The sequence below is a fragment of the Carica papaya genome, chromosome 9, assembly GCF_054855325.1.
Source record: "Carica papaya isolate Zhongbai chromosome 9, ASM5485532v1, whole genome shotgun sequence".
In the NCBI taxonomy this organism is placed as follows: domain Eukaryota; kingdom Viridiplantae; phylum Streptophyta; class Magnoliopsida; order Brassicales; family Caricaceae; genus Carica; species Carica papaya.
This window is the reverse complement of record NC_142317.1, coordinates 1,352,095-1,371,694: the sequence shown is the minus strand read 5'-3', so window position 1 is coordinate 1,371,694 and position 19,600 is coordinate 1,352,095. Positions and strand designations below refer to the sequence as shown.

General features: G+C 37.1%; 2 protein-coding genes across 2 annotated transcripts in view; both read left to right on the top strand.

Annotated features, from left to right (window-relative positions):
- Positions 1–19,600, top strand: part of LOC110823258 (phosphatidylinositol 4-kinase gamma-like protein) — a 58,646-nt gene that overhangs the window by 30,520 nt on the left and 8,526 nt on the right. The gene's annotated exons all lie outside the window — the stretch shown is intronic.
- Positions 7,994–13,324, top strand: LOC148239709 (protein BOBBER 1-like). Its single transcript, XM_088210623.1, has 6 exons — positions 7,994–8,507; positions 11,688–11,860; positions 11,972–12,020; positions 12,175–12,341; positions 12,901–12,984; positions 13,074–13,324. Exons 1-6 carry the CDS (start codon positions 8,132–8,134, stop codon positions 13,110–13,112), a joined length of 888 nt encoding a protein of 295 aa, XP_088066749.1. The 5' UTR covers positions 7,994–8,131; the 3' UTR covers positions 13,113–13,324.

The following is a 19,600-nucleotide window of genomic DNA, read 5'->3' as shown; positions in this document are numbered from 1 at the left end:
AGGATAATCTTTATTATTTATAAAAATTATATAAATAATTAATTTTATTTTATTTCAATTTAATATTAGTGAATTTTTTAGAAAAAATAGATTAGGAACGAAATTAAAAATAATTTTGGAGAAAATGAGTGAAAATTTAAATTTAGATAATATTTTTGAAAGAAAAATTGAAAATAAAGAGTTAAATCACAAAAAGAAAAAATTTAGCCACGTGGGATGTCAGCAACCTAAGCGAACTAGAGCACGCCGCGAGGCAGGCATGCAGACATTGGCACCACGCAAGCAATCCATGTGCCTAGCAATTTGACAGTCCAGACCTCATTTCGTGCGCGTGAACGACCCAGATATATTTTCTCTTTAGACGCAATTAGACAGATGAGATGGATCGCAATGGACGACTCGAATTCGTCCATGCCATCAGCCTAAACAAAATCATCGAATGGTTCTTTTCGCTCAACCTCGACACAAATAGACTGCCTGGATTAAAGAGGATAGGAGTATTTAAACTCCTCTTTGCAGGAGAACTTAACCTTGGCCGTTTAGCTCTCGTTGGAGAAGAAGAATCAGACGCTGGAGAAGGAATCCAACCCTCGGCTGTTGCCGCATCTGAGTCACCACCGACCGCTAAAGAAGGTAAAAATTTTTCCTCCCCCCTTGGAATTCAATTCCGAGTCTTCATGTGGCTATATCGATGCAAAATGGACGACATGTGAGCCAAAAACTGCAGATAAAGTTTGGCGGAGCTGCGGTGGCGAAAACCCTAAATCCTATTCGATGACCCCCTTCATGTTTTCTGTTTTACACGATTCTTTGACTATCGTGTTTACCATCTCTTTCTGCTGCAGGTTAACCAAAGAAGAAACCTCACCAGGAAGGAGAACCAACAGAGCCCCCACATCTAGAGACCCCCTCGCTGCTATCGTTGATAGGTTTTGATTTTTTATTTTTTTGACCAATTGAGGCTTCCTAACGTATTTTTTCCCAGGGATATATGTAAAATTGGTCAAAACCGTCCAAAACCTGCCAAACTAAGGCAAACCGCTGCCGTGGGCGGCGAAACCGGTGTCGGAGCACGGCGGCAACGCTATGTCGGAACCCTAAAATTAGTCAAAAAGATTTTCAACACCAATTTTAGATTTTTGGTACGTAACGAATATTTTAATTTTGGCAGAAAAAATTCAGGAAATCCAAAACCTGTTAGGAGGCGTAGTAGATAATACGGCGTTTTGAAATACCGATTCGGGTAAGAATTTCTCACTCTATTTTCTATTATGGTAAATTGAGACTTAATAATAGAATATCTTGTGTTTTGTGAAAAAAATTAGAAAAATTCTAAAATTAATTACAGGCCACTAGTGGAACCAGAAACTGCTTAGTGTACGATTGTCCTAACTCCTTTGTGTTGTCTATTTATTTTTCTATACTGCCTACATTGCTTATTGATCCACTGTGTGATTAAAATTATTACTTTTAATTATTTTTTCATTTATTAATTTTCTTGATATAACTGATGGATTGGAAATAAAGGTCCTGATTACGTGTCTTGATTGTTAAACTATATTGCTTGCTTAGATGTCGTTTAAATTAACATGTGAATATAAAATGAGATGTTGATATACGATTGGTGATTATTTTATCGATAGAGATCTATATATGAAAGAGTTACTGGGTACCATGAGAAAGGGCGGATAAACTCGGTGCATAAAAAATCCTTACTGTGGATATTATCTTAGTTGGACGAGGTTGAGAAGTCTTATACCAGAAGGGTTTGAGAGATATGGATTACCCTCATAACTGACGGGGTATTAAGGTATTTGATACCCATTACCAGATAGTTTATGAGGACGGCTGAGTTAATTGACAAATCTATATATTGGGTTTACGAGTAGAGAAATATTCCTATGGGCCCCCAGAGGTACCGGTAAACAAGAAATGAGGTGAGTTTACTATTATTATTCAAGTAAATATGTTATAAAAATGATATTCGAATTTATTGTCTTCATAGATATTTTTGGAAAACTCGTAATAGTAAGTACGGAATAAACGATTTTTTTATAATAAATACCTTTGTTCAAATTAAGGGCTCCATTAGTTATTTTATGATTTTTACCAATTTTAGATTTTCAGTATTAGTGATTAGCATGATATTCTTATTGGGCTAGTATAGCTCACCATTCTATTAACCATCTCATATCAACAAGACCAAGATCCAGATCTTGATCAGCAGGAGGGTTGTAAGTAGATTACCTTCCGGACCCCATCAAGTACTACTGGAGGTTAACCTCTAAGATATTTATTTACTTATTTTAATCATTTATTCGTTTCTTTTTGTGAAGAACTGTAAAAAAATTTTTAATAATCCTATTATGTATTCTAATTTACTGTGTAAGGAATATAAACCATAACATTATTGTTTGCTTTTGCATTTTAAATACAAATTCATATCCTTTAAGTTTTGATTCTTTACAGTTATTATCAAAGCTGCGTTTATTGGAACCTTTCCTTACACAAAGAATTAAAAAAAAAATACAATAATATAAACTCTCGTTCAACCCTTTCTTGTGAAATCCAGATGTAAGAATATGAGGAGAGGAAGGTCTCCACTAAACCAAGTAGCTCAATATGGATCACTTCGAGAGGATGTTGATCGACTCTTTGAGATGCTGGAAAGACTCATCTTTACCCAGTAGGCCTCGAAAGAAAGGAGGGAGTTGTCTAACCCTCCCTTGCTGCCATAATTTGAGTCACCTTTGCAATGAGAAGATCATATGCCACCCTGGTACAACCTTGCTCCTCCACCATATCATTCAGTATCGTCGCAACATAATCTGGTGCCCCCACCATACAACTAAGTGTCGCCACATGGCCACCCGGCTCTCCAGCATAATCCAATTCCTCTTCAACAAGATCTAGTTCTACCCATGATGGACCCAAACTACATTAAAAGGTATAAGAGACTAAATCCATCTATCTTTACAGGGGCATCTTTTTTCGATGAGTCCGAGTATTGGTTAGTTGAGATAGAGAAGGCCTTCACGACTCTTGGGTGGTTCTTAAACAGAAGGTGTTACTTGCTACCTACATACTCATGCGAGAGGCAGGTCACTGGTGGCAGTTCAAATAGGCCACCCTGCTTGTTCCAGTCACTCGGGAATAGTTCCTGATGACCTTCAATGTAGAGTAACTCCCAAAACAACTTCGGCATTTGAAGAAGATGGAGTTTACACACCTGGTATAGGGTGATATAACAGTGTTAGAGTATGCTTGAAGGTTCCTAGAATTGGACTAGTATTCTCCTAAGAGTATAATGGATAAAGGCAGAAAGGCAAGGAAGTTTGAGTTGGACTAGTATTCATACCCCGACTCGTTTTTCCACGCTGATTTCCCCTGTGGCCAAATCGGAGCCAAAATCCCGGCCAAACGGCCAGAAAACACGGCCGAAACCTAGCGGCGCCGCCGCGCCCCTCCTCGGTTTTTGCCTTCGATGAGGCCCTTCCCGGCCTCCGTTTGATGCAATTTTTATATCACCGTGATCACCATTCTTTTCTCTACAGGTTGATCGGAGCCAAATCACCAAAACACGAACCTCACCGGAGAGCAACCGCACCCGAGAGCACCGCCGGTAAGCTTCGGTTTTCCGTAATTTTTTGGCCCCCCAAGGGCCCTAGGGTTGTTTTATTGCAAGAACCGATGCAAGTGTGGCCGAATTCGGCCGAAAACGGCCAAACAGAGGCGAATCATCGCCGCAAGCGGTGGCGCCGTCGCCAGAGCACGGCGGAGCTGCCGTGCCGGAATTGCGATATTGGCCAAAAAGGGGCCCTGGGCCTAATTTGGGATTTTTTGGAACACGTGCAGGTACCAGTAGTGCGTTTCAGTTCCCCGGAAAAAATTCAGAAAAAATTAGGGACAGCCTGTAGGTGCACTGTGAAGCCGTGTTCGGACCCCGAAACGAGTAAGGACCCCTCGCCCTATTTTCTATCACGGTATTAAAGTTCAATAATGATAAAATGGTATTTCTTGAATCAACGAATGTGTAAAATTGCTTAAGGTCGCTAATGGAGCCCGAGTCTAGTGTATTTGTCGGTTAACTGGTATTTGGCATATTTTACAGTTTTAAATACAGTATGAGGTTTGATGTTTTCATTTTACAGTTTCGTGTGCATATTTTACTGTTTTATTGATTATGGATTGAATGACTGAGATACTGATGCTGTATGTTGCCTGTTTGGCATAAATTACTGTTTTGCTTGTTTGTATGTGAATTGATGATGCTGACTGAGGAAAAGGAGAATAAAAGATTATGTGAATCGGTAATTGTATAATGTGGTCATCCTGACTAGATATCCTGGGAGATGGTGGACGGACCGGGTCCGTAGAGAACCCTACCGGGATTGTGGTCTCTCATACCGGACGGGGTAATGAGGTTTATAGTTTTGGCGCCCATACCGGACAGGGTATGGGGACGACCCTGGAATCTGATTTCAAGTGTTAAGGGTTAACGGGTAGCGGGACCCCTATGGATCCTCATGGATACTAGTGGGTTGGTAAATGAGAAAAATATGTTGTGTAATGATTGAATTACAAAAGGCGTGACAAGTATTATGTTATACAGTTTATATGATTTCATGATGATGATAATGTTATTGCTTTCGTATATTGTTTTATGAATTTCACCGAGGTAAGTGGATGGTAAAGGATTTATTATGGATAAAAGGATTTGTTGTAAATTATGCTCCATTGGTCTTTTGTGTTTTCTACCCACCTTTACCTCTGTGACGGTGAGATATCGTGATGTCTTTACTGGGCTAGTGTAGCTCATTCCTTATTTAATCATTTCAGATCAGGAAGACATTGTTCCCGAGCCCGTTCCGCAGGAGGACGACGAAGGGGATGCCTAAAGACTCCATAGTTATATTCATAGCTTTTACTTTCGAGTTTCTCATTTAGTTAGTTTGATCCTTTATATTTTGTGAGCACGTTTTTGGTTTTAGTGTAAGGGATGTTAATCGAATTTTTTTTTTACTTCGCTTCCGCATTTGATATTTTTAATACACATTTCATTTTAAATTTTCGGGGCCGTTATAATTTGTGTATGTAATGACTCCAAAAATTTTAAAAGAAATAAATTATAACTTAAGTGCGGAAGTGGAATAAATAGTTAAGGTTTACATTATTTACACAATAACTTAAAGTACCAAATAGTGATAGGAGAATTACTATTTTGGAAGAAATACAAAAAAAATAAGGAAATAAATAGAAATTAAATAAAACTAGCATCATACTCGCAACCTCATTGTGAATCGGGCTCCGGATTCTGATCATTTTGATATGAAATAGTTAAATAAGGAATGAGTTAACTAGCCTAGTAAGAATATCACGCCACTCACCGATACAAAATAAAGGTTGGTAGAAAATCAAAATAATTAATGGAACTCTTAATTAAACAAATTCATTTATCCACAATAAAATCATTTAACGTCCACTTACCATAGTGAGATTTACAAAAATAACCTATAGAAACAATAACATTATACATATCATGATTTCATATGTAATCGGTAACATAGCATATATTATACTTTCATATTCAAATAACCAAAACAACAAATATCCCTTTTTATCAGCTTGTTGGTATCTATGGGGGTTCATAGGGATGTCCCCACTACGCGTGAACCATTTTTTTTTAACATTATCAATTAACGGGCCGTCTCTATACCCCGTCTGGTATGAGTGTCAAATTATTAAACCTTAATACTCTGTCTGGTATGAGGATGAAATGAGTCATCCCCATACTCCGTCTGGTATGAGCACCGAATTACCAAGTCTCGATACCCCATCGGGTATGAGATAACATTCACGGTAGGGTTCCCTATGTACTCGGTCCGTCCATTATCTCCCAAGAAATTCAATAAGGCTACCGTTTCATTCATTCACTTAATCACACAATTTTTCGTTTACCTTTAACCTCCATTTTTTTCAATTCAGCTGTAAACACATAAAACAAATAATACACGCATTCAAATCTATAAAATCAATTAATAAGGTACATTCGTGCATTTAAACTGTAAAAACAATCAACATAACAATAGTAGATAATTTTCGGTTTTGGCTCCATTAGTAATCCGTAATTAATTATGAACATTTTTTAAATTGTAACAAAATACTGTATTTATTGTTAATTAAACTTCAATTCTATAACAGATAATATGGTGATGGATTCTTACTCAGTTTGATGCTCGAAAGCTAAGCTGTTGACTGTGCTTACTGGCGGTCCCTGGGTTCCCAAATTTTTTTTTTCGAGAATTAAAATGCGCTATAAACACCTACAAACATCCCAAAAATCCAAAATTAGTCTCGGGACCCATTTTTGGCCAATTTTGAAATTTCACCACGGCAGCCCCACCGTACTCCGGCAACGGCGTTGCCGCCCACGGTGGCGGTTCATTTTGGATCGGCTGTTTTTGGTTGAATTCGATCGATTTTGCATCAACTCCTGCGAAAAAATACGTTAAGAGATCTCGGTTGACCGAAAAAAACATAAAAATTTGAAACTCACCGACGATGGGGCTCTTCGGTGCGGCGGCTCCTTCGGCTCACGTTGTGGTTGGGTGTTTTACTCCGGTCAACCCGTAGAAAAGGGAACGGTGATCACAATGGTAAAAAAATTATGTAGAACGGGAATAGAAAAGGGCCTCATCAGAGGCGTTTTGTGAAATTCCCTGCAACAGCGTTGTCGGACTTTGCCCATGGTTTTCGGCCAATCAACAGGTCCTTTTGTTTCGATTTGGCCATGGGGGTGTTTAAAATTGAATTCTGAGTTAATGAAATTTTTTTTACCTCTTTTGGAGGTCAGAGGTAGCTCCGGCGCGACAGCGGCTCTCCTTCCCGGCAGCTGGGTCTTCTTCTTCGGTGAGGGTGTCTGGCGGCTAGGGTTAGAATTTGGTGTAATGATGGTTATTTATATTTGTCCCCATTTAATCTGTGTCATCCATCGCGTTTAATCTGAACCGTCTGATCGCGATTAAATAGGGAGTAAATTTAGGTTGTTCATCGCGATCTAATATGGACTGTCTGATTGCGTTTAAATCTGACTCCCGATCGCGTTTGGGGAGGGAACGCATCCAGACCGTCCGTGCGCGCAAGAACGGATATGGGTCGTTCGATCACAGGCACGTGGATCACCCGCGTGGCACCATATCAGCGTCAGTTGCCACACGACGCGTTCTGTTTCGTCGGGGCTGCTGATCGGGCATCCTACGTAGCACAAGTTTTTTAAATTGCATTCTGATTCTCGTTTTCTGATTTTTCTTTCAAAAATACCATAAAAACTCAAATTTTCACATCTTTTCTCCAAATTCGTTTTCAATTTCATCATCCATCAAATTTTCTTCATTTTTATACTAAATTAAAATTAAAAAAATTGCATAAATTAATTTAATTTATATTAGATTAAAATTGGGCATTACCGTATAACAGTTGATTCAGCTGTAATTCAAGATCCTCACTAACCTTGTAATGACTTTGGAGTAAGCTCTGAAGATCATCAAAATTGATGCTCCTGTGAAATTTCTTATTCACCCACCTCTCAGTTAGCCATTTTCTGCTATCTATTATTGACTTGTGTATATATATATACATATATATATATACATATTCATACAAGATGTTTGAAAAATTAATAAATTTTAAACCATAAAATTATTATGGTCCTTTACTCTAATAATATCTAAGATTTCTTAAATAATATAATATTTTCAGACAAAATCTACAACTTTTAGTGCCAAATCCACGCGTCATTTTCGTTAAAAACTACATCGTTTTGTAAAGAGGGAGGATGTCCCGTACCAACTATACGACGTCGTTTCCGGTTCTTTTTTTTTTTTTTTAAATAATTTAATAATCATGATCAAGTTATATTTGCTCAAGTGTAATTTCATAAAATATCAGGGACTTATCAGAAAATATTTAGGGACTATTAAAAGGGTTTCCGTTCTGGAACACTCTATCAAACTCTTCGCACTGCCTTGCAAGTTTTCTAAGAAGGTTGCTTTCTCAGTCCTTACAGGAGCGAAAACCTAAACCCTCGATTCATTTATCGGCGGAACGAGGTAATATAGTAGTGTCGGCATCAATGGTGATAATCTCCGGCATGGAAGAAGAGGGAGCCAAACCCTCGTCTTCGTCCCAGCAGCAGCAGCCAAAAGCGATGCCGTTCAGAGCAAGCTTCGATTCGTCAAACCCGTTAGGGCTGGTGGAGAAAGTGATAGAGTTTCTGGAGAAAGAAAGCGATTTCCTCGAGAGAGATACGGCGGAGAAGGAGATCACGGCGGTGGTGAGAGCCGCGAAGGAAAGGAAAAGGAAAGCTGCTGCGGCGGCGGCGGAGGCAGAGAGAAAGAAGAAATTGGATGAGGAGGAGAAGCAGAAGCAGAAGAAGGAAGAGAAAGCGACGCCTGTGTTAAAGGAGGAGAAGATGGAGGAGGCCAAGAATGAGGAGACTGGACCAAGAGGTATTGCGTTTTTACCGTTTTGGCTTCACTGAAGTCACTACGTTTAGTTTGTTTTTACAATGTTGGATTGATTATATGGTGCTTTGCTTCACTGCTTAATTGCCGACTGAACGATGAGAGAAATTATAATTAAAATTGATGAAAATGGGCGTGTGCTTGTTCAGATTTTAGAGTGACTTTGAGTACATTTTTGAATTTATCAATGTTTAATGCGTATAGCATTAAAATTTGGGATTAGCATAACGGACGACTTATATATCAATAGTTTTGAGAGAAAGACATGGATAGCAGGCTGGGGAAAGGTGTGCTGAGTTTTTGCTGGTTCAGCTTTGTTTGGAGTCTTTTGTGCATTGAGCCTCTAAGAGCAAATCAAGGGTTATTATGAAAACTAAAGGTTTCAAGTGGAGAGTGTTCTGTGATCTTGGTTCTGAAGAATGCACTGAACTGTGGATAATTGTTAGTCCAAAAATAGGTTTGTTGCGGAACTTGTGTCCCCATATCTTGGTATGCTGGAGTCACGAATGTACCCATGGATTTAGAAAGTTGGTGTGGAATATTTTTTATTGCAGTGCAGAGAATTTAAATTTTATTCATCTCATTTGTTAGTGGTTGATTTTTTCAGTTTAGTGATGCGGAACTTAGGATCAATAATGCAATTTAAAATTCACACAATTTCAATTAGCACTAAAAACTTATTTAAATAAATTTTTTCTACTTAACCTGCTATCAATAGATGATAGGAATTAAGGTAATTAGGAAAATTAAGAATTGATAAAATGCCACAAGAGTTATTTTGATAAGTTGAACCAATTCCTTGCTCAACGAGAAGTTTGAAAAATACCTCACTTGTTGAAAACTAAAATTTTGTAATTTTATTGATTGAAAACTTGATGCTTACAACCATGAATTGAAGGTCTATTTATAGTGAAGAATACCTCACTGTTGAAAGTTAAAACTCTGTAATTTTATTGATCGAAAACTTGATGTTTACAATCATGAATTGAAGGTCTATCCATAATTGTAAGTCGTGTGAAGTATAAGAAAAGAAATCTCCTATTTAATTGTAAATGCTTCAAGCCAATAGTGTAGATATTCCCCTCTTTGAGGGAACCTCTTAATTGGTGAATACCCCTCTTGAAAGTGAGATTCTTGAGTGAAGGAAAGGAAAATTAGGGCTGGCTTTATGACTCCTTAGGGAGGACGCCAAACTGTCCAAATCCTTCCAAGATCTTGAATTCATTGCTCCTTAAATGTGGTTGCCTTTTTTGAATGGGTGGAATCAGCTAAGGAATATATTTTTCCTTGAATACCGATTCTCTTGAATATTTGGAGACTTAGTTGCTTGTTTTGATGGAAAAGAAAAGGAAAATTCTTACTTGAGACAAGTCCTTCTCGGGTTGGCAAAATCTTTCACGCATTGGGAAGATTTTCCCACATGCTTGCCTCGGGTTCTTCCTTGATTTGGATTAAAGTGCATCTTCTTTCTTGGCCTTGGCTGAATGGACTTAATTTCATCCTCTTGTGGGCTTCCTAGCTTGATCCAAGTCCTTCCTCACTTATCCATTCTTGAACAAAGAGTTGGAAGACTTGTTTGAGTCTTTTGGCTGTTCCTCTTGTAATAGGCTCACTAGGCAGAGAATAAGGGAGTGCGGGTTAGTGACTGTTTCGTGAGCAATGCTGATGTAGGAGGGGTGTGGCAGGTGTTGGTTCTACAAAATTTGAATGATTGAGAACTTAATGAGTATGAGAAGCTGATGAGAGCATTGCCATTTGTATCCCCGGGTAACAATATTGGTTTGCCGCGATGAACTCTCACGAAAAAGGGATCCTTCATGGTATAATCCTGTTATAAAAGACTGTTTCAGAGTGGGGTTAGCAATGATCCATTCCTGTATAAACAAATCTGGAAGGTCAAAGTTCCACCTCGGATTTCCTTTTTTGCTTGGGAAATTAGTATGGATTGTATTTTGACAATTAATAAAGTCAGGAGAAGGGGTTTGGTTCTGGTTAACGCTTGCTGCCTTTGCAAGCAGGCAGAATAGGGTTGCAGCCACCTTTTATTGCAGTGTCCTTTGGTATATTTCTCGTGGACCATGGTGTACAAATCGATGGGGACTAGTTGGGTGATGGTTGGATCAATCAAGGAAGAGTTATGGGCTTGGAAATATCTTAAAGACAGATGCATCTTTGTTGATATGGTTCCACTCACACTTATTTGGACTGTTTGGAAGGATAGGAATAGAAGAGCATTTGAAGGCTTTGATGATACAAAGAGTTTTGATGTTCTTAAAAATAGATGGTTTAGTATCCTAGAATTTTTGTTGATGGATCATCCTCCATTTTTTTGTGAGGCTCTTAGAGTCCTGTTTTGTGTGGTTGTGTGGAGGACTGAACTGTAAATAATTGTACATGGCTTGCACCTCTTGGTGCTCATACTAATACATATTGACACTTTTTTTATTTAAAAAAAAAAGTGATCCAAGTTCATCTTTATTGATCTCCACACCTTGCTTGACTCCATTATCTTCATATGATCTTTGTTCATGGGCCGATATACCTTGATCTTGGTTTGGACCTCCCTTGCCGCATGCATTCCTCTCTAAATGGGCATTGCTGTGCGTAACTTCCTCTTGACCGCTCATGGCTTCCTCTTGGCCACTTGTGATTTTATCTTGGCCACATGGATAGTCCAACCCATGGCCTTCTTTGTCACTTTGGCTTGAATGGTGGTTGGAATGGCTTATGCCGTCCATGCTCATATCATTTAGGCTCACAGATTTTCAGGGTCTGGAATAATGTTGATTTTATTGTTAAAACTAAGACTGAAGATCTAGAAAGAAGCTTAATAGAAGCAATGGGAAAGAGAATTCTGCTTGGACCTTAATGATAGACAGTGCATATGAACTTTGGATTCTGTTTGGCCAAGCTTGTTGTGCATTTGCTCTAAAATCATTGAGATTGGCCAAATATATGCGACAAAAATGTTTTTCAGTTAAACCTTCTGATAAGAATCTATTTTTAGTTAAATCTTCTTGTGTTTTGACAACTTCTGCATTTGGAGGGCCTTTGTTGGTTTCTGACAATAATTATGAACTAGTTTAGTTTATGAGCAACTCTCACTTTGTTTGTTTATCTTCCTATAACCCAGTTTAATTTATCAATCAAGTTGCTTGTGAACAGTTCCTAATAAAGGTAACGGACTTGATCTTGAGAAATACTCCTGGACTCAGTCACTACCGGAGCTCAACATCAATGTTCCAATCCCTACTGGCACTAAATCAAGGTTTGTTGTATGTGATATAAAGAAGAACCATATAAAAGTTGGACTCAAGGGGCACCCTCCAATAATTGATGTAAGTCCTTGTCTATCCCGTAGGTTTTTCTATGTAACTTTCCTGCGTTCCACTTGTCTTTTATTGTCAGATTGGGTAACAATCTTAGAATGCAATTCTAAATAATTGCAGGGTGAACTATATCGGCCTGTCAAACCTGATGATTGCTATTGGAGCATAGGTAAGTTACTTGCTAAGTTGATTATTGTTCTTATAGATGCAGGAAAATCATTCATAAAGAACTGAAGACCATAGCAATCAAGTGATCCAAAGAATTATAAGAATTTTTAGGTCTTACTTTATCACCAAAATGTGTATTTCTCTTTTATCTATAGAGGATCAGAAGGCACTCTCTATTCTTTTGACAAAGCACGACCAGATGGAGTGGTGGAAAACTGTGGTCAAAGGAGAGCCCGAAATCGACACTCAAAAGTGTGAACCTGAAAACAGCAAACTATCTGACCTGGATCCTGAAACAAGGCAGACTGTGGAGAAGATGATGGTAATTTATCGTTGCCTATGTTTTCTTTTTTTTAGTTATTATTTTTTGAGAATGTGTTCTCATATCTGTTACTGCTCTCTTTTACTTATTTGTACTGGCCATTGTGGATGGGCCATGAATGATGTTGCCATATAAATGTTTTTTGGTAAATTGTATATTGGTTCTGTTAGTTGACTATGCTATTGGATGAGGAGTCTAACCTGTTGGACATATCTACCTCTTGAAATGATGATGGAGATGGCATGCCTATGCTTCTCAGTGCATTACTGGGATGGAATTCCTATTACGACTTTTTTCTTTCTGATTTAGAAAAATGACCAAACTAGAAACTTATGTCCATGATAAAATGTGACTACTGTCTGAGTCTTGTGTCTGTTGATGTCTCAATTGCCTGTCCTTCATGCCAGTTAATAATGAGGTTCTTAGTGGCTTGTTTCTGATGCATATGTTTGACATTCTACTTTGGTATTGATTGGTTCTTCCAGTCTTCAATTTCAGCTAATCATTTGTATTGCCTTGGAAATAGTGAAGTAACATACAAGTTTCTTGTGGTTTGCAGTTTGATCAGAGACAAAAATCCATGGGACTTCCAACAAGTGATGAGCTCCAGAAACAGGAGATTCTAAAGAAGTTCATGGCTGAGGTGACTATTTATATGCTTTGCCAACTTCTGCTGGCTAAATATTACCTTTCCTATGTAACATGCTCATTTGATATCTTGTTTTCTTCCAGCATCCTGAGATGGACTTTTCGAGAGTGAAGATGTCATAGGGTGGACCTGCTTGGATGTCGTGGACTGGGTCCTGCTTGGATGCCCGTGGACACTGGGTCTGCTGCTTGGTTAGAACATTTTGACATGTTAAATTTATTAATTAGGCCTCGGTTATCTTAATGAGCCTCTTTCTATCTCTCTGGAACTTTTTGTCCAGTAAATGAAATGCTTTGAACTTTGTTGTTTGAGTTGTTACCTAAATCATTTTGCAGATGTGTGTCAGTTTATGCATTGTTCAAGAAATCTGACCTCTCTTTTCTTTCCTTTTCCCTCTTACACATGCTAAAGATGAAAATGAAAACTATCAGCTCTATACAACGAATTTGAATGAATGAGTTGCATTATTCTGAATGATGATTGACTTCTTGTCATAATGGCAATACACGTAACGATACTGGCAGGTTGCCAAGTGCCACTCCAAAAGCTTACCTTAAATGAAGGTCGCTTTCTGGGGGGGGGGGGGGGGGGGGGGGGGGGGAGTGGTCCTTAAACATAGATTGTAGCCGGACAAGCCCAAGAATCCTTTTCAGGGTGGATAAGCTGTCAAATTATAATTGTAGGAAATCTTTTGGTTTTTTTTTTCTCTAATTGACTTGCTTCCCAGGGTTTTCCTCTTATTGAACCCCAATTCTTTTACTTAAAAACTCATTCTCAAAATCCCATCCTCAAATTTGCTTTCCCTCTCAGATTACCGGTATCTGTTACCAAGCAATCGTAGATTTGTGATCCGTATTTAGAACGAACAGATTTAATTTGAGAAATCCTGATTGCTGGTTTGGACATAACATGTTTTTGCAGGGTACATGTTTTGGGACTGTTTGGCCGGGGTCTAACAATGGCCGCTGTCCGTGCTGTGTGGTACCATCCAGTCTGTTCCTGGCACTTGAAGAAGAAAAATTAAAAGAGGGACATAAAATTCTATTGTTCTTGGAATATATATACGTACACGTTTATATCCGAATATAGAAAGACAAAATAGAGTAGTCGTGAAGGGAAGTCTCTGTTTGGTACATTAAATGTCTTCGTGTATCTCTTGTACAACGGCCCATGTACGGGCAGATGCGTCCTCAATTTTGGAATTTCATTTTCTCATCGACCCAATAATGGAGGAAGCCACAATTACAATCCTAATAATAATAATAATTAAAATAATTAAACAAAATAAAAACTAATAATAATTATTATTATTTGATCCCACTCAAAATATTAATTTTTCTGGTTTCAATATTTTATACAAAATAATAAAAACTTTAAAATTATATAAAAATAATTTCCAAAGTTGCAATTAGAAATCGACACGTGGGTGCAGTCTATATCCCAGCTGCCTCTTTCAATAAAAAGGTAACGGGCTCCCCCACCCTTTTGTCCTATGCGTATATAGGCCCAAAATATCTTGAAAACGACGTCGTTCTGGGAATCCTTCGAAGCTTTTCTTCCCCCTCCATAATCTCAAACCAAAAAATTCCCAATCCTACGCCACCATCTGTCATGGTCCTCCTCGTCTGTTTTGTTGCCCTACACTCTTTTACCCCCTCCCAAAATATTATTTTTAAACATATTTAATTTATTGTAAAAAAAAAAAAAAAAAAAAAAAAAAACATAGGGCCAGAGAAAGAGAAATCCATTAATGAAGTAGAAGCAAAAAAGAACAAGAGGAAATGTCAATCCTTCCCTAACTTTAAATTATTGAATCAATACAAATTTTTACACATTCCCATTTTAATTGCTTAGAAAAAAAACTTATACAATTCATATTAGACATTTTGTAATTAAGAAATTATATAAACCAAAACTTAAAAATTGGTAAAAGTTAAAATAATAAAAAATAAAATAAAGACAATTAGCTAATTAATAAATAAAACTGATAACTCAATTTACTTTATATTGGTAGAACTACGTTGATCGAATTAAATTAAATCTCAAATTAACTGTTTATGTTTACGGATAAGACGAATATTATATAATAATTATGTAGCGCCCGGACCGAAAAAAAAAAAAAAAAAAAAAAGCCACGTCGGCAGCCACATCAGCAGGCCCGGTCAGCAGTCCCGGCCAACCGGGGCCTGCCACGTGGCAAGACCACGTCGCTCCTGAACGGGTCACGTTGGCGATCCGCGTGGGCGCGATCGGACGGCCCAGATCAATCGCACGATCGGACGGCCCAGATACAATCGCACAGACGGCCCAGATTAAAACAAAATGGACGGCTGAGATCAAAGGGCAAGGGGTTATAAATAGAACCCCCACACCAGACCACAAACCCTAGCCGCCTACCGCTCGCCGGAGAAGACGAACCAGAGGCCGACCGCCGCCACCCGCCGCCGCACCGGGGAAATTTCCGACCGCCGATTGAGGTAAATTTCATACCCCCGACTCGTTTTTCCACGCTGATTCCTCCTATGGCCAAATCGAAGCCAAAATCCCGGCCAAACGGCCGGAATACGCGGCCGAAGACCAACGGCGCCGCCGCGCCCCCTCTCGGTTTTTACCTCCGACGAGGTCCTTCCCGGCCTCCGTTTGATGCAATTTTTATATCACCGTGATCACCATTCTTTTCTCTACAGGTTGACCGGAGCCGAATCACCAAAACACGAACCTCGCCGGAGAGCCGCCGCACCCGAGAGCGCCGCCGCCGGTAAGCTCCGTTTTTCCGTGATTTTTTGGCCCCCCGAGGGCCCTAGGGTTGTTTTCTCACAGGGACCGATGCGAGTGTGGCCGAATTCGGCCAAAAATGGCCGAAAACAGCCAACCCGAGGCGACTCGCCGCCGCCAGCGGTGGCGCCGTCGCCGGAGCACGGCGGAGCCGCCGTCGCCGGAGCACGGCGGAGCCGCCGTGCCGGAGTTGCGATTTGGGCCGAAAGAGGCCCTGGGCCTAATTTGGATTTTTTTTTGGAACACGTGCAGGTACCGTTAGTGTGTTTCAGTTCCCCGGGAAAAATTCAGGGAAAATTAGGGACGGCCTGTAGGCGCACTGTGAATCGTATTCGGATCCCGAAAACAAGTAAGGACCCCTCACCCTATTTCCTATCACGGTATTAAAGTTCAAAATGATAAAACGGTATTTCTTGAATTAACGAATGTGTAAAATTGCTTAAGGTTGCTAATGGAGCCCGAGTCTAGTGTGATTGGTGATTTACTGTTATTTGGCCTGTTTTACAGTTTTAAATGCAGTATGAGGTTTGATGTGTTTATTTTATAGTTTCGTGTGCATATATTACGTTTTTATTAATTATGGGTTGAATGACTGGAAAATTGATACTGTATGTTGTCTGTTTGGCATGAATTACGATTTGCTTGTTTAAAGGTAAATTGATGATGCTGACTGAGGAAAAGAAAAATAAAAGATTGTGTAGACTGATAATTGTATAATGAGGTCAGCCTGACTAGATATCCTGGGAGATGGTGGACGGACCGGGTCCGTAGGGAACCCTACCGGGATTGTGGTCTCACATGCCGGACGGGGCATGGAGATCTTATGTGTTTTGGCGCCCATACCGGACGGGGTATGGGGACAGCCCATTTCACCCTCATACCGGACGGGGTATTGAGGTTTATGTGTTTTGGCGCCCATACCGGACGGGGTATGGGGACGGCCCGTTTCACCCTCATACCGGACGAGGTATTGAGGTTTATGGTTTTGGCGCCCATACCGGACGGGGTATGGGGACGGCCCTGGAAACTGATTATGAATGTTAAAGGTTAACGGGTAGCGGGACCCCTAGGGACCCCCATGGATACTAGTAGGCTGGAAAATGAGAAAATGATATGTGATATAATGATTGAATTACAAAAGGCGTGATAATTGCTATGTTTTACAACTTATATTATTCCATGATTGTGATAATGTCATTGTTTTTCTTATATTGTTTCATGAATTCCACCGAGGTAAGTGGATGGTAAAGGTTTTATCATAAATAAAAAGATTTGTTGTAAATCATGCTCCATTGGTCTTTTGTGTTTTTCTACCCACCTTTACCGCCGTGACGGTGAGATATCGTGATGTTCTTACTGGGCTAGTGTAGCTCACTTCTTATTTAACCATTTCAGATCAGGAAGACATGGTTTCCGAGCCCGTTCCGCAGGAGGACGACGAAGGGGATGCTTAGAGATTCTGTAGTCATACTCATAGTTCTATTTTCGAGTTTCTCTTTTAGTTAGTTTAATCTTTTATATTTTAAGTACGTTTTTGGTTTTCGTGTAAGGGATGTTAACCGAAATTTTGATCTCGCTTCCGCATTTAATATTTATAATATAATTTCCATGTTGAATTATCGGGGCTGTTACAAATTAAGTAACGACGTATTAAAAATTTAATCTAATTTTTTATATTATATTATTTTTTTTCTCCAATTATTAAGTACATATCATAAGTATATTATATATTAATTATTTCACTCATTACTAAGTGACACAATTGGCTTATTTGTTAATTATTTACTTAATGATCATTTTGAAAATGACTCATGGTTTGGTCTTTAGGAAACCCATTCACTATTTGTTCTTCATGTGTGATAAAACAAATGGTTACCAATTAATTATCTCAATTCTATCTTCTTCTTTTTTTTTTTTCAAACTATAATTTATACAACTTTAGATTAAGACATCATATGGTAATTAAATATTTTTAAAATTTTATACTATAGTCTTATTATTTTAATTTATTTTTTTTTTAACCTTCAAAACTTTGTATTTAGAAGTTTACACATGTACTAATCTTAAAAAATTAAAATTTTTATAAATATTAAGCTATAAGAATTTAATTATATATATAATAATACTTATAGTAAAATCATATCTTAAAAAAATAGTCATACTCCAAAATCATTAACCAAAACTTATTCAAGAAAATCCAAAATGGAATTGTCATTCATGACTTGTCACATATATATATATATATATATATATATATATGCTACATGTCAAAATTATTTACAGAACATAATTCATCCGCCTTCTGAATTAATAGTCATCATCATCATCATCATCATCATGTCCACATCTCATGGTGATGTGATGATATTGCATGCCACTTGCTTAATTTGCATATATATATATATATATATATACACACACATATATATACATATATATGAATTTGGGGAATTCTGTTTTCCAAACTTAGGCATATAAAAATTAAGATCAAATGGACATCCCTAGATATGTTTCCAAAATTAAATGGCATTAAATTAATTATTTTAACTATAATTATTATTTTTCTTTTATTGGTAATTTGATTGTATAGTATTTTTTTTAACATACCATTTAAAAATAATTTTATTATTTTTATAATTTACCATCAAATAAAAACATTTAACTATGAAAAAAATTAATTTGTAATCTAAAAATATTAAAATTCATAATAATTTATTGAACTTGTACTACATTCTAGAATATATATATATATATATATATATATATATATACACACACACATACATATATGTATAACAAATACAAGGTAGCCAATATACATATACTAAATAAAAACGCAACTTGTCCGACATTTGGGTCAATTCATATTTTTATAATGGAAGTCATATACATGTGTCTATATGTGCTACTTGCCAAATTCACAATATTTAATAAGAAAATCATAATATATAAAAGCTATGTTTATTTTTGAAATTTATTTGATATTATTTTCAACATATGTGAAATTTAATTATAATTTTTATACTATATTATTGATTAAAAATTAATAAAGATTTTCTAATTTTAAAAATATTTTTCTTCAATACATATATATATATCATTCGTTGATTGATTAGCTTGATATATACGTAGAATTAAAAATTATTAATTTTTATATTGGCACCTCAAAATGCTAAAAATAGCAAAATAAAAATAATAATAATTTTAATTTTTTATAAGGCTTTTGGTATTTAGGAAATAGACAAAATGTTTTGACATTCTATCTGATTGAAAAATTTTAGAAAATATTGACACGTGATGGATGGTGTCATCTCATATATATATATATATATATATATATATATGTATGCTCCACAAGTACACCACCAATCTTTATATACCCAATTATTCTATTTTTTTTTTATTTTAATGATAATTGCCAATTTTCCAAAATTTTAATTAAATTTATACGATAATATTCATTTTATTTGTGATTTAATTTAAAATAAAAATTTTAATTCCGATAATGCAATTTATTATTATTATTATTTATTAAAAAATTTAAAATAATATCTTAATAATTTTTTAAATGAAATCAATAATTACTTCATTAAGTATTGCATTAATCATGTTATTTAAATAATTAACAAAACCACATTCAAACATTATCATGTCCTCAATTATTAAATAATGTGACTAAATATTAACTTTATTATATAGAGAAAAACATAAGGTTATATAGATTATGTATATTAACCACTAATTATAGGTATGTATTTTTCCTTTAAATTGGCATAATAACCAATTATGAGATTTTGCCTGTAAAGACTTGAAATCTTAAAAAAATGAATATATA